This window comes from Ochlerotatus camptorhynchus, unplaced genomic scaffold (assembly GCF_037179485.1).
Source record: "Ochlerotatus camptorhynchus isolate MF236.1 unplaced genomic scaffold, CSIRO-AGI_Acam_v1.1 ptg000176l, whole genome shotgun sequence".
Taxonomy (NCBI): Eukaryota; Metazoa; Arthropoda; class Insecta; order Diptera; family Culicidae; genus Ochlerotatus; species Ochlerotatus camptorhynchus.
In genome coordinates, this window is record NW_027040666.1 from 1846219 (window position 1) to 1865356 (window position 19138).

The 19138-nt window shown below is 36.3% G+C and overlaps 1 protein-coding gene across 5 annotated transcripts in view; it reads right to left on the reverse strand.

Annotated features, from left to right (window-relative positions):
• Positions 1 to 19138, reverse strand: part of Sema1a (semaphorin 1a) — a 464598-nt gene that overhangs the window by 409588 nt on the left and 35872 nt on the right. For all 5 annotated transcript variants that reach the window (XR_010517657.1, XR_010517655.1, XR_010517654.1 and 2 more), the window contains exon 2: positions 961 to 1577. Coding sequence is in view for 1 of the 5 variants with exons in the window: in XM_065222649.1 (XP_065078721.1) it covers positions 961 to 1105 (145 nt within the window). In the remaining 4 variants the exon portion in view is untranslated. The remainder of the gene's footprint in view (positions 1 to 960; positions 1578 to 19138) is intronic.

Here is a 19138-nt window from a genome sequence, read left to right on the forward strand (position 1 = left end):
TAGTTTAAGTTTCAAAACATTAGGAAGTCGTTTATTCTTTAAAAAATCTAGATCCAAAACCATTTAAATGTTTCCAAATCCTTTGTTTGATTTGCTGGTAATTTCTTACATCCCCTTAAAAAGTTTCATACGATAAATGTACTGGTATTACATACTGTGAGTGGGTAATTTTGCCACCAAAAAAGTTGCTGGATGAGTCATTTTGCCGAAGATTTTTTTGTCCCTAATTATTATTCCTATTTACGTTGAGAAAACGTTAAATTTTACATATGGTTCGGAATTATTAAAACATGATTTGATCCGAGCCGTGTCATTTTCCGATGGTCTTTCGAATGTCACTAGAGCAAATTACCATCTGGTGTAATGGTGTAGAGGCCATAATTTATGCTCAGAAGCTAACAAATTTTCATAAATCTTTAACGTTACAGAAATTTAAAACTCTTATAATTATGTAAGAAATAGGGGTGAACATTTGTCCTGCTCTGCCCTGCCCATCTGTTATTGATTTAAGACGAATCAATAAATCAGAATACTTAAGTGATACTATTTTCAGATTTCCTATGTCACATCAAGAAAAATCTGTCTTCATCGCCCACCAGAAATTAAAAAAAGCTATCCTATGGAGTTCGCTCACTAATGAATGATTGGTTGTCATTGTCGTGTTGGAATGCTCACGAGTTAAATATGTTCACCTTGTTTATATATTAAAATACCATATATACGGTTTTGTTTTTTACCCAACTTTGTAAAATAACAAAATAGATGTTTTTACTTGGAAGTTTTCTGAAGAATGACAGGAAAAAAACGGATTTTCTAAGATTGTTGATAACTTTCCAATATTTTTAGAAAAATCAAAACATACCAAAAAATATTTTATTTTCGTGGCGGTAAGCTTTACGTAAAATTCATGGCTTTTATGCCGAACAAAATCTGCTAGCAACTATACAAAAAAACACTTACCTAGTGATACGTAGAGCTTCGGTCGGACATTTTCCTGCCAGGCACATAAGTTTCCAACAACAAACACGGTTACAACAACGAATGCAACGGTATGTCGGTATACAAGCCGTTGATGCGGTCGCTGTGAAGTGGTCGACGACAACATGATGGCAAAGGCTTCTTGAGGATGCAACTTTGACACCCTGCTACTATAATAAGCACCTCCAGCAGACGGTAGAATCCACTTGTTTCACACTCACACTGTATCCATGGATAGCTCGTGGATAATTAGCACGTCATTGTTTGAATTCTTCTTGGTTTTGTGGCGCACTAGTTGTTCACGAGATGCACTTTTACGCTGTTACCTATAGTTACTGGTTTACCTCATTATAAAACGTTCACTGATTTTTGTTTCACACTTTTCAATCTAGTAAAAAATGTGCATATCTCCAGTGGGTCAAAACCAATGCTTGTTAAACCGGATGGTTAAAGGTATAATTACAAATTGTCTTATCCTAGTAGTTATTTTTTTTTGATAAGCAAAATCTAGCTTTCGTAAATATCGATTTGAGTATGTACTTTAATAAGTGATGGAATGTGGCTCATCAGATCAGTCCTTTCGGAAATTGTAGGATAATCTGTAAAAGAGTAAAGATAAACGAGTTGATTAGTATTTGTTTTTTTTTTTAAGAAGTATGAATTGGAAATTCGAATTCTAATTAAAACTATAATCATATTTTTATGATAAATTTATGCACGATATCCAAGTGCTGGCTATGTTAACAACAATTAATAAATGAAATTTCCCTAATAAACAAATACCATAAACGAACGGCAACCCAGATGGTAGAACCATCCCACAAATGGTTTGGATGATACCCCTAACACGTCGTTAAGCTATTTCTTATGGTTGTTTTTACTAGGGTTGCCATACTTTCTCCTGGCATTCGTTCTACATTTGTTCAAAAGGCCCAAACATTATTAGGTTTATAATTTGCCATAGGCCCCGACTTCATTTGGCCCCCTCTAGTAGAATGCGTAAGCCTACGCTAACACACGAGTGCAAATTAAAACAAACAATTCCAAACAAGAAATTTAATTGCTCGCGGGCATAAATAACGTGCGCCCCCATCCCCAGCGAAAGGCTCTTGTTTAAATTACTGTTCTCGTTTTGCTCATTCACGAGCACATTCAAACAGGCCGGCATGGCCCGAAAAAAAGCTGCGGAAGATCGGAAGAGCATCCACCGCCCACACGCCTGCCGGCTCCAACCAACGGTCAAACAGCTGCGGGATGGAAAAACAACGACGACGCGGTTAAATGACTCGCAAACAGTAAATTAGTATATCGACGGTACTGACAGAGCTGTTAAATTTATTTCCGTGAAGATTACACTTGTTTGACCGCGGGAAATTCGGAAGACGATATAATAACTGAATGAAAGGAGCAAGGTGGAAGGGAAAAAAGTGCCAAAAAAAACAAAGGTTGTAAAAAATCCAATTAAAATTAAACAACCAAAACACAAAACTACCAGAAATAAATAAGTTACTGAACGGACCAAAGCACTTCTGGCTTTTACCGGGGAATGGCTTGCAGCCATTTTGGGCACTGATGTACACGCGCGGTTCGATGGTCTCTGGAGTGCAAAGCCATTGTTGTGTGCTAGTGACTGGCAGTGCTGCCGGTATGGTTAACTCATTTAAAATTATCCCAAAATGCCGCTGGATATGATGGGATATTTATTCATTAAAATACAGCTTAAAGAGGTAAACCAACCTGTGCCTAAATGTCTTTATAATAAAAGAAAAGAGACTACAATTTGTATGAGGAATTGAATGCCTATGTGGTTATGCACGACACAAATCATTTTCGGGTAGTTTGGGGCGAAAATAAGGGCAAGGCAATACTCAAAAGCATGACCAAAAGTCACTTTTGTGCACGCTTTTCAATGCGCAAAAGTTACATTTGTGCACGATTATTTTAGTTAGGAAAGGTTGGCCGTTATGTTACTCTACCGCATGACGAAAAAATCCGATATTATGATTCACAATTACAAAGAAAATCGTTAAAAAGAGTAGGCGAGCGAATTGAGTTCTTTTACTTAGAAAATCGAGCGATAAGAAAATTGAAAAAAAAAACACATTTTCTCATTACTTTTGACTTTCTTTGCTTGAAAATGCTGTATCTGCTGTAGCTTTATTTTTCCGAAGATATTGATAAAAGAAAGTTCCCAATGCTTTCATGAAAATCACGAAAAATAGAAAATACTCCCCTGGACCAAAGGGGTGCTTAGATTGGCACAAACATTTGCATTCATAAAAGTCTGACCAAACATCTCCTCCAAATTTGGTCCAAATCGGAAGAGATCAATTTCACGTGCCTCGGACACGGAATGACCCATACGTAATTTGTGCTTAATGCATCTATGAAATGGAACAACCAAAAATACCATTCACTTCGGAAAAAAACAAGATGTTTATTGGCATCCTGCAGTGAAACTTTTACTACCTTTCGCCACCTACATTTCAAAGTAAGAACTATTTAAATGATGATTTTTGCAAAATTCTCCAAGGGCGGTTTTTTGGGAAAATCACTCCATAAAGGAAAAGTAATCCTTTTCCGGAGAACTGTTCCTGTAATAGCGTAGGAAAACATTGTTTGTAACTAACTGTACTGTAAGTAATTCTTCCTGTGTGGTTCTGTAATTTTTTCACGGTAATTTATCCATAAACATTTTTGTGCAGCTCTATTATTCGGAAAAATTATAAAATTTGTGATTTCCACTCAAAAAAAAAGTGGAAATTAAATGAATTCCATAAGGAAAGCTTTTAACTTACACACTAAGATTATTTAAAAAAAGTAAGTATTTTTTCCTAGGTTTTTGAATTGCTGAAACTATCAAAATTTATTTTCTATCATTAAATGGGGTTCACAGAACTAAGCCTGTACAAGTTTGGAATAAATTTTGTCATTTTTAAATTTTCTATAGATTTTTAAAATTTTACCGAACAGTTCCGCAGTTCAAAACCCCAGTGAAACCTTACTGACTGAAATAGTGTACAGCGTGCCCAGCAGGGGTGGCAAACGACTGTCATACTGTTCCCTTGTAGTTCATTTGATAGCTGTTGTTGGGCCTTTGGAGCACCATAAATTGATACACATTTACACGTCTAGGAGTAATCTAGAGCAAGCATTGATACTTTATCTTGGTATTCCCTTCACACTAGCACCACCTGCATTTCTTCAGATATATTCACACTGATTTCAACCGTAACAACTGTACTTTTACTGAGAATAACCTCGTCAGAGGAGTAGCATAATTAGGCTGTAGGCAACACTCCTCGATGACGTACTGCATGATACTGGAAACATGTTATCAAGGCCCAGAAGCCAGCAACACCGTTAGATCAACCTCTTTCGATTGCTGATCGACCTCGAGGTAAGACGTGCAGTTGTCCGCACTGTTCCATGCGTAAGACTCCAGCGTGTTGAGTAATTCCTGTCTCAAATGCGGTACTCAAATTTTGTGAATCATGCCAGGGGCCCAATTCTAAATAATTGGACTGTCAGGAACCAGGCACAGATTATATCATAAAATCTGAGCTGCTAATGACGGGAATAGCTCAATGATAAAGTGAGCTTTATTGAAAAAAGCTCGTATTAAACGAGCTTGGATGACCGCAATAAAAAAAAGATCAAGAGAATCAATTTTTAATTAATGGAAACCACGGAGGTTATCAAAAAACCAGAATTGGGATATTCTGGCACAGTATGTGCAATATAATGGAATAAAGAAGCGCCATTTTACGATTTGGGAAAATCGTGCTGTCAATTAGTTGGCTAGTTCTACCCTCATTGGGAGGCCGCAGAGGTTACGAAAAAGCCTGGATTGGTCGATATTCATTTATTTTCTTAATTGCTTGGTTCCCGGTTATTAAAAAAAAACGGCCTTAAACAAAAAAGGCGTTCAGAAATAACCCTTTAGAGATAATGAAATAATTGTGTCAGCCGAACTGCTCTACAATACGTCTACTTTGCAGGGCTGGTAGTGGGTATTTTATGCAATAGTGGTGTTTTTATTGAATAAAATAACGATAAAAGTGACCAAAATTGAGTTTAAAACAATCAAACAATTATCAATAGTGACACTTATTGATTGGAAAAATATGAAAGATGTGGTTCCGATCTGTCGTTGAATCCGACCCGCTTTGATAAATATCATAAACTTACTCCATTTCCTCACACAGCACTCATTTTTCTGAATAGATTTTTTGGAAACCAATCATTTAATAAGTTGAATTTAGATTCAGATCGCGAATTGATTATTAGAATGAATTTAAGGATGTGAAAGATTGAACGTATAAATGTATTAGGAAATATTGAAAAAAAATGAGGCGCAGAGAAAAATGTTCAAAATCTAGGACAAATATGTCAATTTTAAGTCAAGCAATTTTAAAGATCTCGAATACATGAACTTCTATAAAACTTCAAACATAGACAAATCTTCATACCTTTGAAACCTATACAACTGTTCTAGATCGTAGTCTAAGGAAAATTATCATTATTTTGGAAAGAGGAAAGCATTCCCACTTAGAAAAATGTACATGCGTTAATGATTTAAAATCTTGATCTTGAAAAAAATTTTAAGATTCTGGTATACATTTTAAATATATTGGATATTTTTTTGTTAAACACTGGGACTTATTGATTCGCGATCTCTATTACAAACAAATTAAGAAAACCTATAATAATTTACGTTACGTAAGAATGTTAGTTCACAGTCCTAGAAGAAAGTTATGTTTCAAAAATATAGAAAAGATTTCATGATTTGGGACATTGAATTTCTCTAAAATCTGGGCATTTGAAATTTGTTGATTCCGGACTAGTAAATGTATTCTTAGAGCAAATACGCTATGGCCTTTCGATTAAAGAATTTAAATACCTGTTTTTTCGGTTATTCCAGGTTGACTAACCTTGTTTTCCCAATTTAATTGAAACAGCTAAATATGGTAAATTATCCCAAGTACCATCACAAGTTTTATCGCATGATAAAACGCAAATCCTTACTTTCAACGGTTCAGCATAGATTATTATTTCGCTTAACTTTTGACCCAAAAGACTACAGTATAAAGTAAGGTCAAACATGTAATTCTCAATTAAGAAATGGACTTAGAGATGAACTAGCCTAAGGCTAAAAATCTCTTAAATAAAGAATTAAAAAAAAAAATTAAGAAATGGAATTGAGAAGAGAAATGCAAGGAAATCCCCATGAGCATTTTTCAAATAATCTTAAAAGAATCTTTACGTTAAGTTATTTTCTCGAGGTTCTAGAAGAATTTTTTCAAAATATTATCCCACGGCCAAGTCATTTTAAACTGCTCGAATATTTGCATTCTGAGGTGAACTTCAAGGAAATTCTTAGCGATATTCAAAGGATTAATTTCAAAACGGTAACTTTTAAATGGAATCATTTCGATAAATTTAAGGGAAAATTCGCGAGAATTATTAAGAATACTAAGATAATTGTATAGTGGATTCTAATAATTTCCTTGAGGGGATTCCAAAAGTGGTATACAGAGAATTTTGATAGCTATTAGTTATAAATATTTTAATGAAATGCCAGTGGGAATCATAACATTATTCAGTGGAATCACGAAACACGAAGTATATTTGAAGGCAACTTGGGATGATCTAAGGAAAATCCAAACAAAATACAAATATATCAAATGAAGTGTTATTACCTAGAAATGTAGAAATTATCCACATAGGTAATTCAGGGATTGAAAATTTTCTCAGGCTCCTTCAAAGAAATTCAACATTCAGGATTGGGGAAATAGCTATTAAAATTCTGAGACTTCGAACAGTTGTTAAGATTTCATGCTTACAAAATAATCTAGATCCAGGTCTAGGAAAACTCTTCATGCGAGAAATTTTGAGTCAGTAAAATCCCCTAAAAAAATTATAACTAAGGAAAATTAAGTCGTTAAGTGTTTTATCTCTGAAAAGCACAAATCGGTTTGCATACATAGGTAGGACAAGGAACATATAGTTAACAAGTTAAGCAGAATTAGGTAAAAATATAGAAGATATGTTATATATTATAGATATATAATTATAAATATTTTGAAGTTGCAACCTAATTCCCTTTTTTTTCGGTTGGCTTCGATTCTTGGTTCTGCCGCTTTTCTCATTTGAGTGACCACCCATTTTACTCGCTGATTTCCAATTAATCTTTCTTACATAAATTTGTTACCAAAGTAAGCGTTGTGATGTGATTTAAAAAAGGCAAATTCGTTACTTTCAACATTGGTAGTGAAAATGTAACCTTAGTAACTAATTTGTTATATGCGACAGTTAGAAGATACTGAGAGGTTAGCACATATCATCGGCAAGAGACGTGCGTGTGAGAAAATTTGCGAAAAATCTAAGGGCACCGGTGGGATTCGAACCCACAATTCCCATTCAGTACATGGGTGCATTGCCAATTATACAACGGTGGACCTATGGTCTACGGATGTATTTGGCTAATGACATATGAGTTTCGAATCCGTTTCCCTCCCTTAGTCTTTTTGCGCAAGCGTTCTCAATACACAACAATCGTCTATTACCGACGATATGTGCTTGCACCGCAACCACTCAGTATCGGTCGATGTGAACAAACACAACTCGTCTCTGTTCTACATCACACATGTTGGATACGGGATGTCCAATGCAGTATGAATAGAGTAATGAGCTGCTGGCCTCACCTCCGACCACCGGGCCATAGTGATGATTTATCATCAAATTAATTTTCGATTGTGAAAGCCCCATAATATATTTGGTTTTTTTATTAGGTTTTCCAAAATTTCTAGGGATCAGATGTTTATTTTTTAAATCTAGAGAAAATTAAGCATCGGGAATGCGCTCCCAGATATACTGTTTTAGTGAGCACGTTCCAGTTGAAGATTGTTCTATCTAAATAACCCTTTTTTGAATACATTTCATGAATCAAACATATATATGCTGGGTTTGGGGGGGGGGGGCAGCTTAAGGGTTTCAAAGGATTTGTAGACTGGACAAGGGTACGTGGATTTTCCAGTCCCTTGTCACGTGTTGATAGACGTACATCTTGTCGTTTGTCTTCCAAAGCTCTTCAATGAAGTTGATTCACCCTGCTGCAACAAACCATCAGGTAAAACTTTACAACCAGTGAAGTATCTGCAGTCAAAGGTAATCCTTGCACTGATGGTGGGTTCCATTCACATCACACCACATCACATCAGATGTTTATTTTATAAATTATAGTCACTTTAACACTCTCAAATCATTCGTTTAAGTATGGATTCAGTTTACAGACTAACCTCGGTATTGAGATATGTTCTAATATTGATACATGGTTAGCACAAAGTACAGAAATTAATTTTTAATCTATCTCTAGACTAACCAAGTCAGAATTTTTTTAGTTCACTGATTGTGCCGGTGTCGAACATTTGCATGCCAATCATGATCGGACATGCAAGGAGTTTGAGATGAAATGAATCTGCTTCTCTATCTTCAAGTAGGTTCGTAACAGGATAAGTATCGCTCAGCCCTAGTACCTAGTACTAGTACTACACTCGGAAAACTGAAGCAAAATAATTCAAGCACTTTTCTTCAATGACACCAAATGAAATTCTAAAAATTTATTCTGGAAGCTATCGAAGTAGGAGCAACGACAAAATTGCCGCTTGTCCCTAGCTCGAACAGATTGCAAGTGAGAGTAAAGAATAGAGTTTTTGTAATTTTTATGATTTTTTTACACTTTACAGGTAGGGTAGAAAACTACTTCGGCCTAATCGCCCATTTTGGGCATATCGAGTAGAAAACTTCAAATAAATCCATGATTTCAGAATTAACAAGTCAATTATGCGTTTCGTACGATACTTTAGTTAACAATCTACCGAACGAAGTCAATGAGAACATGAAGATTTGCATCCATTATTCCCAAAAACAAAAGAAGCGCTCCGACCGAATCAATTGTTATCTTCATACGATAGACAGAAGTGAATTCATTGGCGTTTCAATTGCGTTAGGCACAGTTTAAAATCCGTAGGCCGAGTTTGGCGTCAAGAAGCAGTGTTGACAATATCTCAACGATTGGTTTTTCGTTTTCAAATCTTACGGTACGTACGGAAAGGTAAATAAATTTGAAAGCCATCAGTAATAGTAACATTCCGTTTGGTACTGAACTGAACTAGATTAAGAAAGACTAAGTGCGGGTTATGCTTAATAGGCCGAAAATGGGGTAGTTAACCCTATGTAAACTAGAGAATATAATGGTTTAGGGGAAATGGATGTAATGTCGGCCTTAATGCCCTAATTTGGGCCCATACATAAATTCAGCAATCGACTAAATTTCCTATAGCAACCAAAACTATCCATAAGTACCGTCCCAATGACGCGTTCATCCAGATAAAATTGATAAAAAGCAGATTTTTAGCGATGGGTCCAATCTTAGATCCATAGGCCAAGATTAGAGCCATTTCCCCTATGTGATATAAATTTGATTGATTCCAAGTAACATTTTAAATGTTTAAATGATTCTTCGAGACCAAATTACGGCCTGCAAAACTATGATAAAATTAAAATTGTTATTTGGGATGATGATGATCTTTCCCGGTGCAATTTGGGGTTTCCCGCTTTTTACCGGTTTTTTTCCGGCAAATTTGAATTCCCAGGGCTGAAAGTCTTCTCAATAAAGATATAAAAAAATTGGGTTAAAATGCAAAAAAAAACTTTTAAAGATTAATTATTTCATAGAAATATTTTTCATAAAAAATTCAATTAAAAATGCAAACTGGCACTTCAAAATTGATAAAAATCATAGAACAACAACTTTTGACCCAATTTTTAACCTGATATTTTTAACATAAAGTGCTAGAAAGTTTATGCACCGGAAACCATTCTAAAGATAATTTACTTTACCACTCAACATTTGTTTTGTAGCAGAATAGCCAAGAAGCAGAATAAGCATTGGATGGGACCACCAAAAGTCAAATCTGGCAGCACTTTCTGGAGCGCCCCCACCCCACCTCTTTCCAAGTACGGCGTTGTCGGTAGTAACAATAAAAATAACTGCCATAAATCCACTGGTTTGTACTGGGCTGATTCTCTCCACAACTTCAGTTGGTTAAATTCCCGACCCATGTACACAAACCCAACCCAACCCAACCCAACACTGCCGGAAAATGTGGTTAACATGTGCATATATATTTATCCAATTCCGTTTGGTCTGCAATACGAAGTCACTTTCTCGGATGCCACTATTTCACGAACACATTTTCGACCATTTTTTATTCTCCCGAACTACGACAACGACGACTGACGGAGACTGTCCCTCCGGGGTAGACGGAAAATCTATCAGGATCCGATGGGCATGCTTCGCGAAACAGCACGGTTTCTGAACTGATTCGAGGGTGATTTGTGGTTGTCTGCAGCGGAATGATGGTTCATTGCAACGGTCATTAAACGTGATGTATGGGACTTTTTCTGTGCGGTCAAAGTTTTAAAAACAAGTGTATAAATTCTCATCGCTAAGCTAGTGCATAATAAATTGATTCTGCAGGATAACCCGTGCAGAATGAAATCAGGAAATTCGCTGGATTTCCATGAGCAGTTTCTTTTGTTAAACTACAAGATTGAGACAGCAAACTTCAAAACAACCTAAGCGATTTATTACGCCAAGTTTGACAGAAATGATAAAAGAAAGTGTGGAAAGGGGTCCTTTAACAATCGAGTCTCGTTTACCATCCCATCCCATAGTCGAAAAATTTGATATTAAGCATTACTTCCGCCCGCAACCGGATACTGATGTCCATTAGACTGATGCAAAATTTGAAATTTTCGCTCCACAGTGCTCAAATGGTTCCAAATTGGGCCCTGATTAGCCTCCCAAAATTTGAACTAATTTAGTAAGAAACTGACTTGGCACAAACCATTTGAAGGTTACTTGAGAATTACTATGGAGAAACCATTATTTCGGTTCATATCTATCTCAAAATTCACCAGTTCAATCTACTTTAAAAAATGACAGCTGAGCTTGTTGAAAATTCTCAGCTACAATTTTGTTGAAGACCACTTTTCGATCAAATGTAAGGAACAAAAAATATCAATGATTCAAGTCACTGATGTCTTATGATTATGCTCAATCAACTGTTCAGCAGGCAACATTGGTGTTTATGGCGCGTAGAATAGAGGACAAAAATCATGGCTACTATGTCACACTGCATAATACAGTGTTGCCCACAATACAGTTGCTTAATCTTGCCATAAGATTATCAATCTTTTAAACAATCAACAACTATTTAATTTGACGTTTGGCTGAAAAACAATTTTCTGCAAAATGGTAGCTGATAAAAATTCCGATATGAATAGCAATAGAATTTGTTAACAGTACAATATGTAAAAAGGCTAGAAGGCAGCGAACAAAAAGTTTTGTTTTCCCATAGTAATTCCCATATAAACTTCAAATGGTTGGTGCCAAGTCAGTTTCTTATCAAATGAGTTTAAACTTTTGGAGGCTAATCAGGGCCCAATTTGAAACCGTTTGAACACTGTGGAGCGAAAATTTCAAATTTTGCAGCAGTCTAATGTCCATGTTTATTCAAAGCTTGCCTGAGAAAGAGTCAACCTATCGTGGTAATCCTCATGCAAAAAAAATCAACAACAAGAAAGCAATGGTTTTTCCGCGCGATAGCTCAGATGGATATATATTAAGGTTCTAACGAATGTGAGTGTGGAGGATATATTTATGAAAGCGTACGACAACTGAGCCGATGAAAAGCTGAAATGCAAATCCAAGCAAATAGGGAAAAATCAAATATTATTTTGCTAATAACGCAGGAGCCAGCCAGCGCCAAGACAAAGGATATATTCTCTAGGGTGCGGAAAAATGTTGGAGAAACGAATTTAATCCACCTACAGTGAGATCTGGCGCTTCTTGCAAATTAAAGATCTGACTATAAGGCAAGCGTTGTAAAATGGAAAATTGTGGCCACTTTCCCGAAAGCATTCGCCACATTACCAAATGTGACAAATGTGGGCCTAAACACAATAAATATAGTACAGCGAACAATTTACTTTTTTTTAAATGAATATTGTCAAACCAAACCTCCCCCAGATAATCATTTACGTCTTTCCTTAAATGAGCAAACTTGTATTCCGGCAAACTTATTCCAAAATCCGATATGTGACAATTTTTACAAATATTGTATACAAAACCAGTGCTGCAAACTCTCGACAATACACGACGATATTCACAATTCTGCTTTGGTCACTCATTTGAGCTAACAGTCATCGTCAAGGCAAACCATGTAAAAAATTTAATAGCTAAATTTAACCGTCATTAAATGACTTGAGCGAAGCAATTACATGGAACCGTTGAAGTAAACAGGCAGCTACGTCCGGAACAGCTTGGATAATAATAATGTGACACAGAAGGCACGAAATTACACTTTTTGTTACCAGGTGAACCTATGTCATTGACGAAAAAATGAATGAGATTTGGGCGAAAGTTTTCTTGAAAATCAACTTTATCAGTGACTATGTGAAAAACAATTTTGTCAATATCAGGTGAAAGTCTGTCAATGACAACGATAGATCTCAGCACTGCACAAAACTGTTAGAGGATATTGCATTTCCCGGTCAAGTATACGTTTTCAATACAACCACCATAATGATATGCATCATGACGAACTTAAGCGCTGTTTTGTGAGGTCCAAGGCATTGGGCACACCAGCATATCGAAGCTCCGATTCCGAAGATATTAAATATGATTTGTATATCGTCGAGCTGAGTCGGATATAATGTAGGCTTTATGCTTTTCTCATAGATGGAAAGATTAAAACATACAAATCTAGAGGAAATTTTCAATGCAACTTAACAAAAATTTGTCCAGTTTCTTCATTGATTTCTCCTCTGCGTTATAACGGCGATGTTTAGTTAACATCATACATTTCATTTAAAGCTTTTATCAAACATATATCACCGGTAGTTAAAAAGAGGGAAAATCAATGTCGAACATCACTTATAAGTCCATAGGATGTTATGAAAATTTCCTCTAGAAAAACAGTCACCACTCCAGCATAAGCCGCGAAGGCATTCTTTTAGCTTTCTGTGTGTTAGCTGGTAGAAAACAACATTTGCCGCAAACGTGGGCCGAGATAAAGAGAAATAACTTAGGTGGATACGCTTCGACGAGAGCTGTTCAAGGAAAGTAGCCCCGGATAGGAGAAGTAATATTCACGATTACGTGGGAGGCAAAAGAACCGCACTTGAACGTATGAGAACAGAACAAGCACCGGGGAGGGGGGCGTCGTGGCGCAAAACCACGTATGTATGCTGTATCTGCTCTGCGGTTACGATGGAACATTTCTTTGATAGTTGCTTACCCGGAGCAATTGGATTATAACACACGAACGAAGCTCACGAAAATACGCATGCTGGAATATACGAGACCGATAATCATGGAGCATGATAATTTTGTCGATTCAAGGAAGATTTTCTTTACAGTGGAACCATTAAAAATAAATAATTAAGTATACTTGGGGGTAAGTGGCATTTGTAGTGTTTGTGTCGACAAATCACATTAAAGTTACATCCATATGTTTAGTCTTCGTTAAAACATCAAATTAATGCTTGCGTAGCTAAATGTTCTGATTAAAATATTTCATCATGGTATAATATTCAACGTATTCTATAGCGCGGAGGGGAAAAGAAAGCCACCAGAGAAAAACTAGAGCTATGGGTAGGTAACTGGCATCCTCCACTACGAACAGCGCTTGTGGCACGGATAGCCAGCTGAAACGGTCACCCCTAGGGAAGAAACTTATGCAATTAATCGACAGTTAATCTATGCAGCACCAACATTTGTGTGTAGATTTTATAACCTAGCCTACAGTTTGATCCGTATGATCTAAGATATGCACAGAAAAATTACTCATACAACGCCACCGATTCCAAATCAGGTTCTAATCATCTCCTCAGAACTGTAGCTCATTTGGTTTCACGATGATGGGAACGCTCAGGCGCAGCTTCAAAGCAAGATCATGCTGGAGGTGGCTGGGTTCGATTCCCGGTCCAGTCTAGGAATTTGTCGGGTTGAAAAATTTCTCGACTTTCCTGGACATAGAGTATGATTGTACTTGCCTTGGCATACAATTATACTGATGCAAAAATGGTACAGGCATCGAAAGCTCTCAATTAATAACTGAGAACGTGAATCTAGTTAGTGTCCTGGTTGAGAGTACGCAATAAGCTGCGATAAGCAATAATCTTGGAATGCTAAGAAGAAGAAGAAGTTTGGTGCACGAGAAAAAAAAGTGTGGTGTGTTAGAATCCAGAAGCACAGTTCATTTTATAGCAGTGCCGCTTGTGATCGATTTTGGAATGTGCTAAATAAATCCACTATAATGTTATCGCTCTGGTTTTATTTAAAACTGATTAAAGCTTTCTTGAGCTGACATGTATTAGTGTAGCTTGGCAATAGATAATAGACAATAGATCACGACGATGGAATTAAAAAATAAAAATCATGAAAAATGATGAAAATCTATTTTATAGATTTCGAACGCGTAAAACAAGTGTGGTAATACTGCACCAAAAAATATAGTTCCATATTCGTTGTACAATTATGTTCAAATGAATAAATCTCAAAATTATTTGTTAAAAAATGGCGCAAAAAACCGGAACGCAATGGTGCAATCTTACCGAATATTTAGTTGCACCCACTTAAAATAGTAACGTCTAAATGTATCAGTCACAAAACTAAATTTAAATGTGACAACACTGTGAAAAAAATCTTGTTATTATGTATATCCCATGTGTTTTTCATCGAAATACATTTAAAATAGTAGGCGATGAGAATTTATTCATTTATTTAGAAGAAGAGACAACAACACAAATTTCATAACTTATAACAATCGTTGGTTCAAAAAGCAATATCTCAGAAACAACGCAAATTACTTTTTGTGTGAAGTGTTTCTTATGTAAATTAGAATGGGGAACACGATGATGCCATCAAATAACAAAATAATTTTGATAAAAATGTGTGATTCATACTTGAATTAAGAAAGTGCTGGTGTTTCCCTTCCTTATAGTAAAAATCTGCCAAAAGTTTGAAAAAATATGCAAATCTTCAGAGATCCCCATCAGGATCCACGTTACACCACATAATGTACAGAAAGCATTGATTTGTCCCCCTCGCATAAACGCTGGATCCCAGGTGGCAGTTACGAAAAAAGAAATCTTCGTTAAACTTTCCACATCTAATCGTCAGATGCAGCCACATCAATAAGAAGCGACCGAATGAGGACATTTCATAGCAGTTTTTCAGAGACAATTCCGGACTGTCTTTCTCATTTACCATCACACGCACTGACTATAGCTTCTACCCAGTGTAGATGATTTGCGGTCATTTTGAAAATCTTCGCTGTCAACGTACAAATGAGTTCATTATCATTGCAAAAAAAATCATTTAGCCATAAATGATTACATTGAATATTATCGATTACAGATCCTTAAACCTCGATCAATTCTGCAAAAGTCAATAATCTTCAAACGACCTCAGTGAAAAAAAGCAACACAACACGTTCCACAACGGTATATTTGTGAAAATAGAAAATAATCATTTCGCATTTGATACTCAAAATCATCCCCACCAAGATGATTATGAATATTGATATGACAACAGAAATGGCGATAATGAATAAGCATCTTTAAATGGACAAAAACAATTGTTGACTTCGATACTCAGCGGTTGCCTTGATCAAGAGCATGTTATCATGTCAAAATTCAAATTCATGCAGGTAGTTGGTTTATCTTTCAAGGTTTCCTTCATTTTCAGCTCATTTGGGTGTAGAAGAAATGATTTTTAGCAGCACTGATATTATATAAACCACTCATTACATCACATATTATTTTTACATTCACTCTTACATCACTCGGAGCATTTAGTACGGAATGTCCACCCCTGTAGATTCACGCAATACATCACAGTTTAAATATATTTATTTAAACACGAATAATTTCACAAAATCATCTTTGCGGCAAATGCAACGCAGTAGGCCTAGCCGTTTTGATGTGTGTGTCATATCAAATATACGCTGCAAGCATCCATGTTGACAAGAAAAATGATTAGGCGTTATCTAACATAAACATTTTCCAGGATGCTTTCTCGTACTGGCTGCGTTTGTATAGGATTAGATTAGATTAGATGAAAGTATTCAAACGTGAATTAAACATATTTGACAACACTGTTAAAATATAATAATTTCTGATTTAGATTTCTTATCTAATTTTCTTATGAAAACAGTACCTATTTAATGTTATTTGTGACCTGCTTTGCTCCGGAGATATTAACAAAAGGAAGTAGTGCTCATTTGAAAATCTCGACAAAGGGCTCCAAACGGCACATTTTTTTTTCAAATTTTGGACTTAAGTTAGTGCCTCCTCCAAACTTAGTCCAAATCAGAAGAGGTCAATTACAATATGCCTTAGATACCCTACGCCCAAAAATCATTATTCGAGGTTTAAAGCACTCTACAAGTGCAAATTATGGTCTACAGTACCCACATATAATGGGTGGGATAAAACTCTTGCAGGCAATATGTTTCTTAATGAAGCTTAGAACTGTTCAACTTATAAAACGGACACACACTTTCAGTCCCAACTTTTTTATTTGACTACTTGGCTTCTTCAGCAAGTTTTAAGTTCTACTTATAAGCAACACAGAAAAATAGTAAACAATAGATTTTAAGCAGTATGTAATTTTTATGAAATTTTAAATCACATGTGCTCTAAATGCAATTTTTATACTCATATCACTATAACTTAAACATAAATAAATATGAATTTTGTAGAACAAAGTGTTTGTACGATTTGCATAATATTCGGTATCATTTATCGTCCCACGTTTACAACTATGGGAAATTGACAATAATATCTCCAAAATTCTGATACATCCTAATACCATAAATTTAAGATATTCAGTGACGGTTTTTATTACATTTGATTTGAATATACAAATTTGAAACACGTAATATAATTTTCGTTCTGACTATATCAACACACTTTTTATCACATTTTGTTCAAATTAAATGATCTGACAAATGTAAAGGATATCAGAGTTGGTTGGAAATGCTAACATGAAGCTTTATACCCCGTTCACATTACAGCCTATATCACGTAATATAGGCTGTCTTGCAATGAGCACTCATACATCTAGTTTTCACTGGAAATCCTATGTATGAGTGCTCATTGCAAGACAGCCTATATTACGTGATATAGGCTGTAATGTGAACGGGGTATTAGTGTGATAATTTATTAGCTAGAGAATGATATTAAGGAGAGGGTAGGTGGAAAGTTCCGTTAGAGTACGGCAGTATGAAAATTGAATAGAAGTTGAAAATGAGCGAAGGGCCATTAATGCGACAGTTTTTAAAGATAGACGCACATCTTTTGCCTAACCCGTACGATGTACGCGGAGACTTGAAGTATGTCTCCAAGTCTACAGGCCTGTGGTTCGTGGTTCATTCGCCTCCTCCACATTCCGGACACTCCACCGTCGATGGTACGAAACATATTCCGGTCGAAAACACCAAGGGCGTTGGTCCTCCACGAGCATAGTCCAGGTCTTGTGGCCGTAGAGGACCACCGGTCTAATCAGCATCTTGTAGATAATCAACTTCGTGCGGTGGCGAATTTTATTCGACCGGAGCGTCCTCTGGAGTCCAAAGTTGGACTGCCATAATGCGTCTTTGAATTTCTCTACCGGTATCATTTTCGGTGGTCACCAGTGAGCCCAAATACACGAACTCGTCGATCACCTCGATTTCGTCACCGTTAATCTGAACTCGGGGTGGGAGACTAACATTGTCTTCCCTAGAAACTCTTCCTCTTATGTATATCGTCTTCGATGCGTTGATGGCAAGTCCAATTCGCCTAGCTACAACCTTCAGTCTGATGTACGTTTCTGCCATCGTCTCAAAGTTCCCTGCCATGATGTCGATGTCATCGACGAAGCTAAGAAGCTGGATGAACTTCCTGAACATGGTGCCACACGAGTCTATCCCAGCTCTTCTGATCACACCTTCTAACGCGATGTTGAATAGCAGACACGAAAGTCCATCACCTTGCCGTAACCCCCTTCGAGGTTCAAAGGGACTCGAAAGTGTTCCCGATACTCGAACAACGCACATCATTCGATCCATCGTCACCTTGACCAATCACGTCAGTTTATCCGGAAATCCGTACTCATGCATAATCTGCCATAGCTGATCTCGATCGAATATGTCGAATGCGGATTTGAGCATGTTTTATTTGCGGCATTACTGCAGAATTGCAAAAAATTGGTCCGTGGTAGCACGGGCACCCATGAATCCCGCCTGGTATTGCCCAACAAACACTCTTTCAAATGGTGACAGGCGGTGGCATACACGCTAAGATAAGAATACCTAAAATTAGGTTTTTATTTTACCTACCTAGGTACTGGTAGTAAAACCCAAAATATCGGTAATATTTAACGATAAATAACGTTACTTATTACTAAGTTTATGAGTAAAGTACATTTTCAAGAATTTACGGAATTCAACCTAATAGTGGTTTAAAATGTTGTCACTGATGTGCTTTATCTTAGAAAGTAACGAGCAGCAACGCGATTATCAATAATGTTTACAGACTTTTAGATATTCCTATCTTAGCGTGTAGAGTAACAATAATCTCACAGTATTTATTATGGACATTCATCATTCTGTTGTTCCTTGAGGTAATACTTGAAATAAATTCCTAATTCTTAAAATGCGTGATGGTGTATAAAAGTTCAAACTAGGCAATAAGTTTTCTGAATTTATACACTATGAGATTATATCATCATCAAAACGCAACGTGACTTTGAAATTTTACGAATGATTTCGCTCCGTTCCATAGAATATTGCTACCCAAATTTTGTCTCGATGCTAGTTTACCTGTAAATTTTACAGTTTAACAAATCGGGTAATAATCGTTACATCTATACATATATTTATTGATTGCATAAACCTAAATTTCGATATGCAAAACATGATTAAATGACAGTTTCCTTCATTGGCAGCTCAAGACGATCAGTGCAGGATGCAGTGAAGATTGAGAAACTCAATCAATCCATATAATACCCAACAAAGAAACAACTGCATACTTTGCTCAGCAT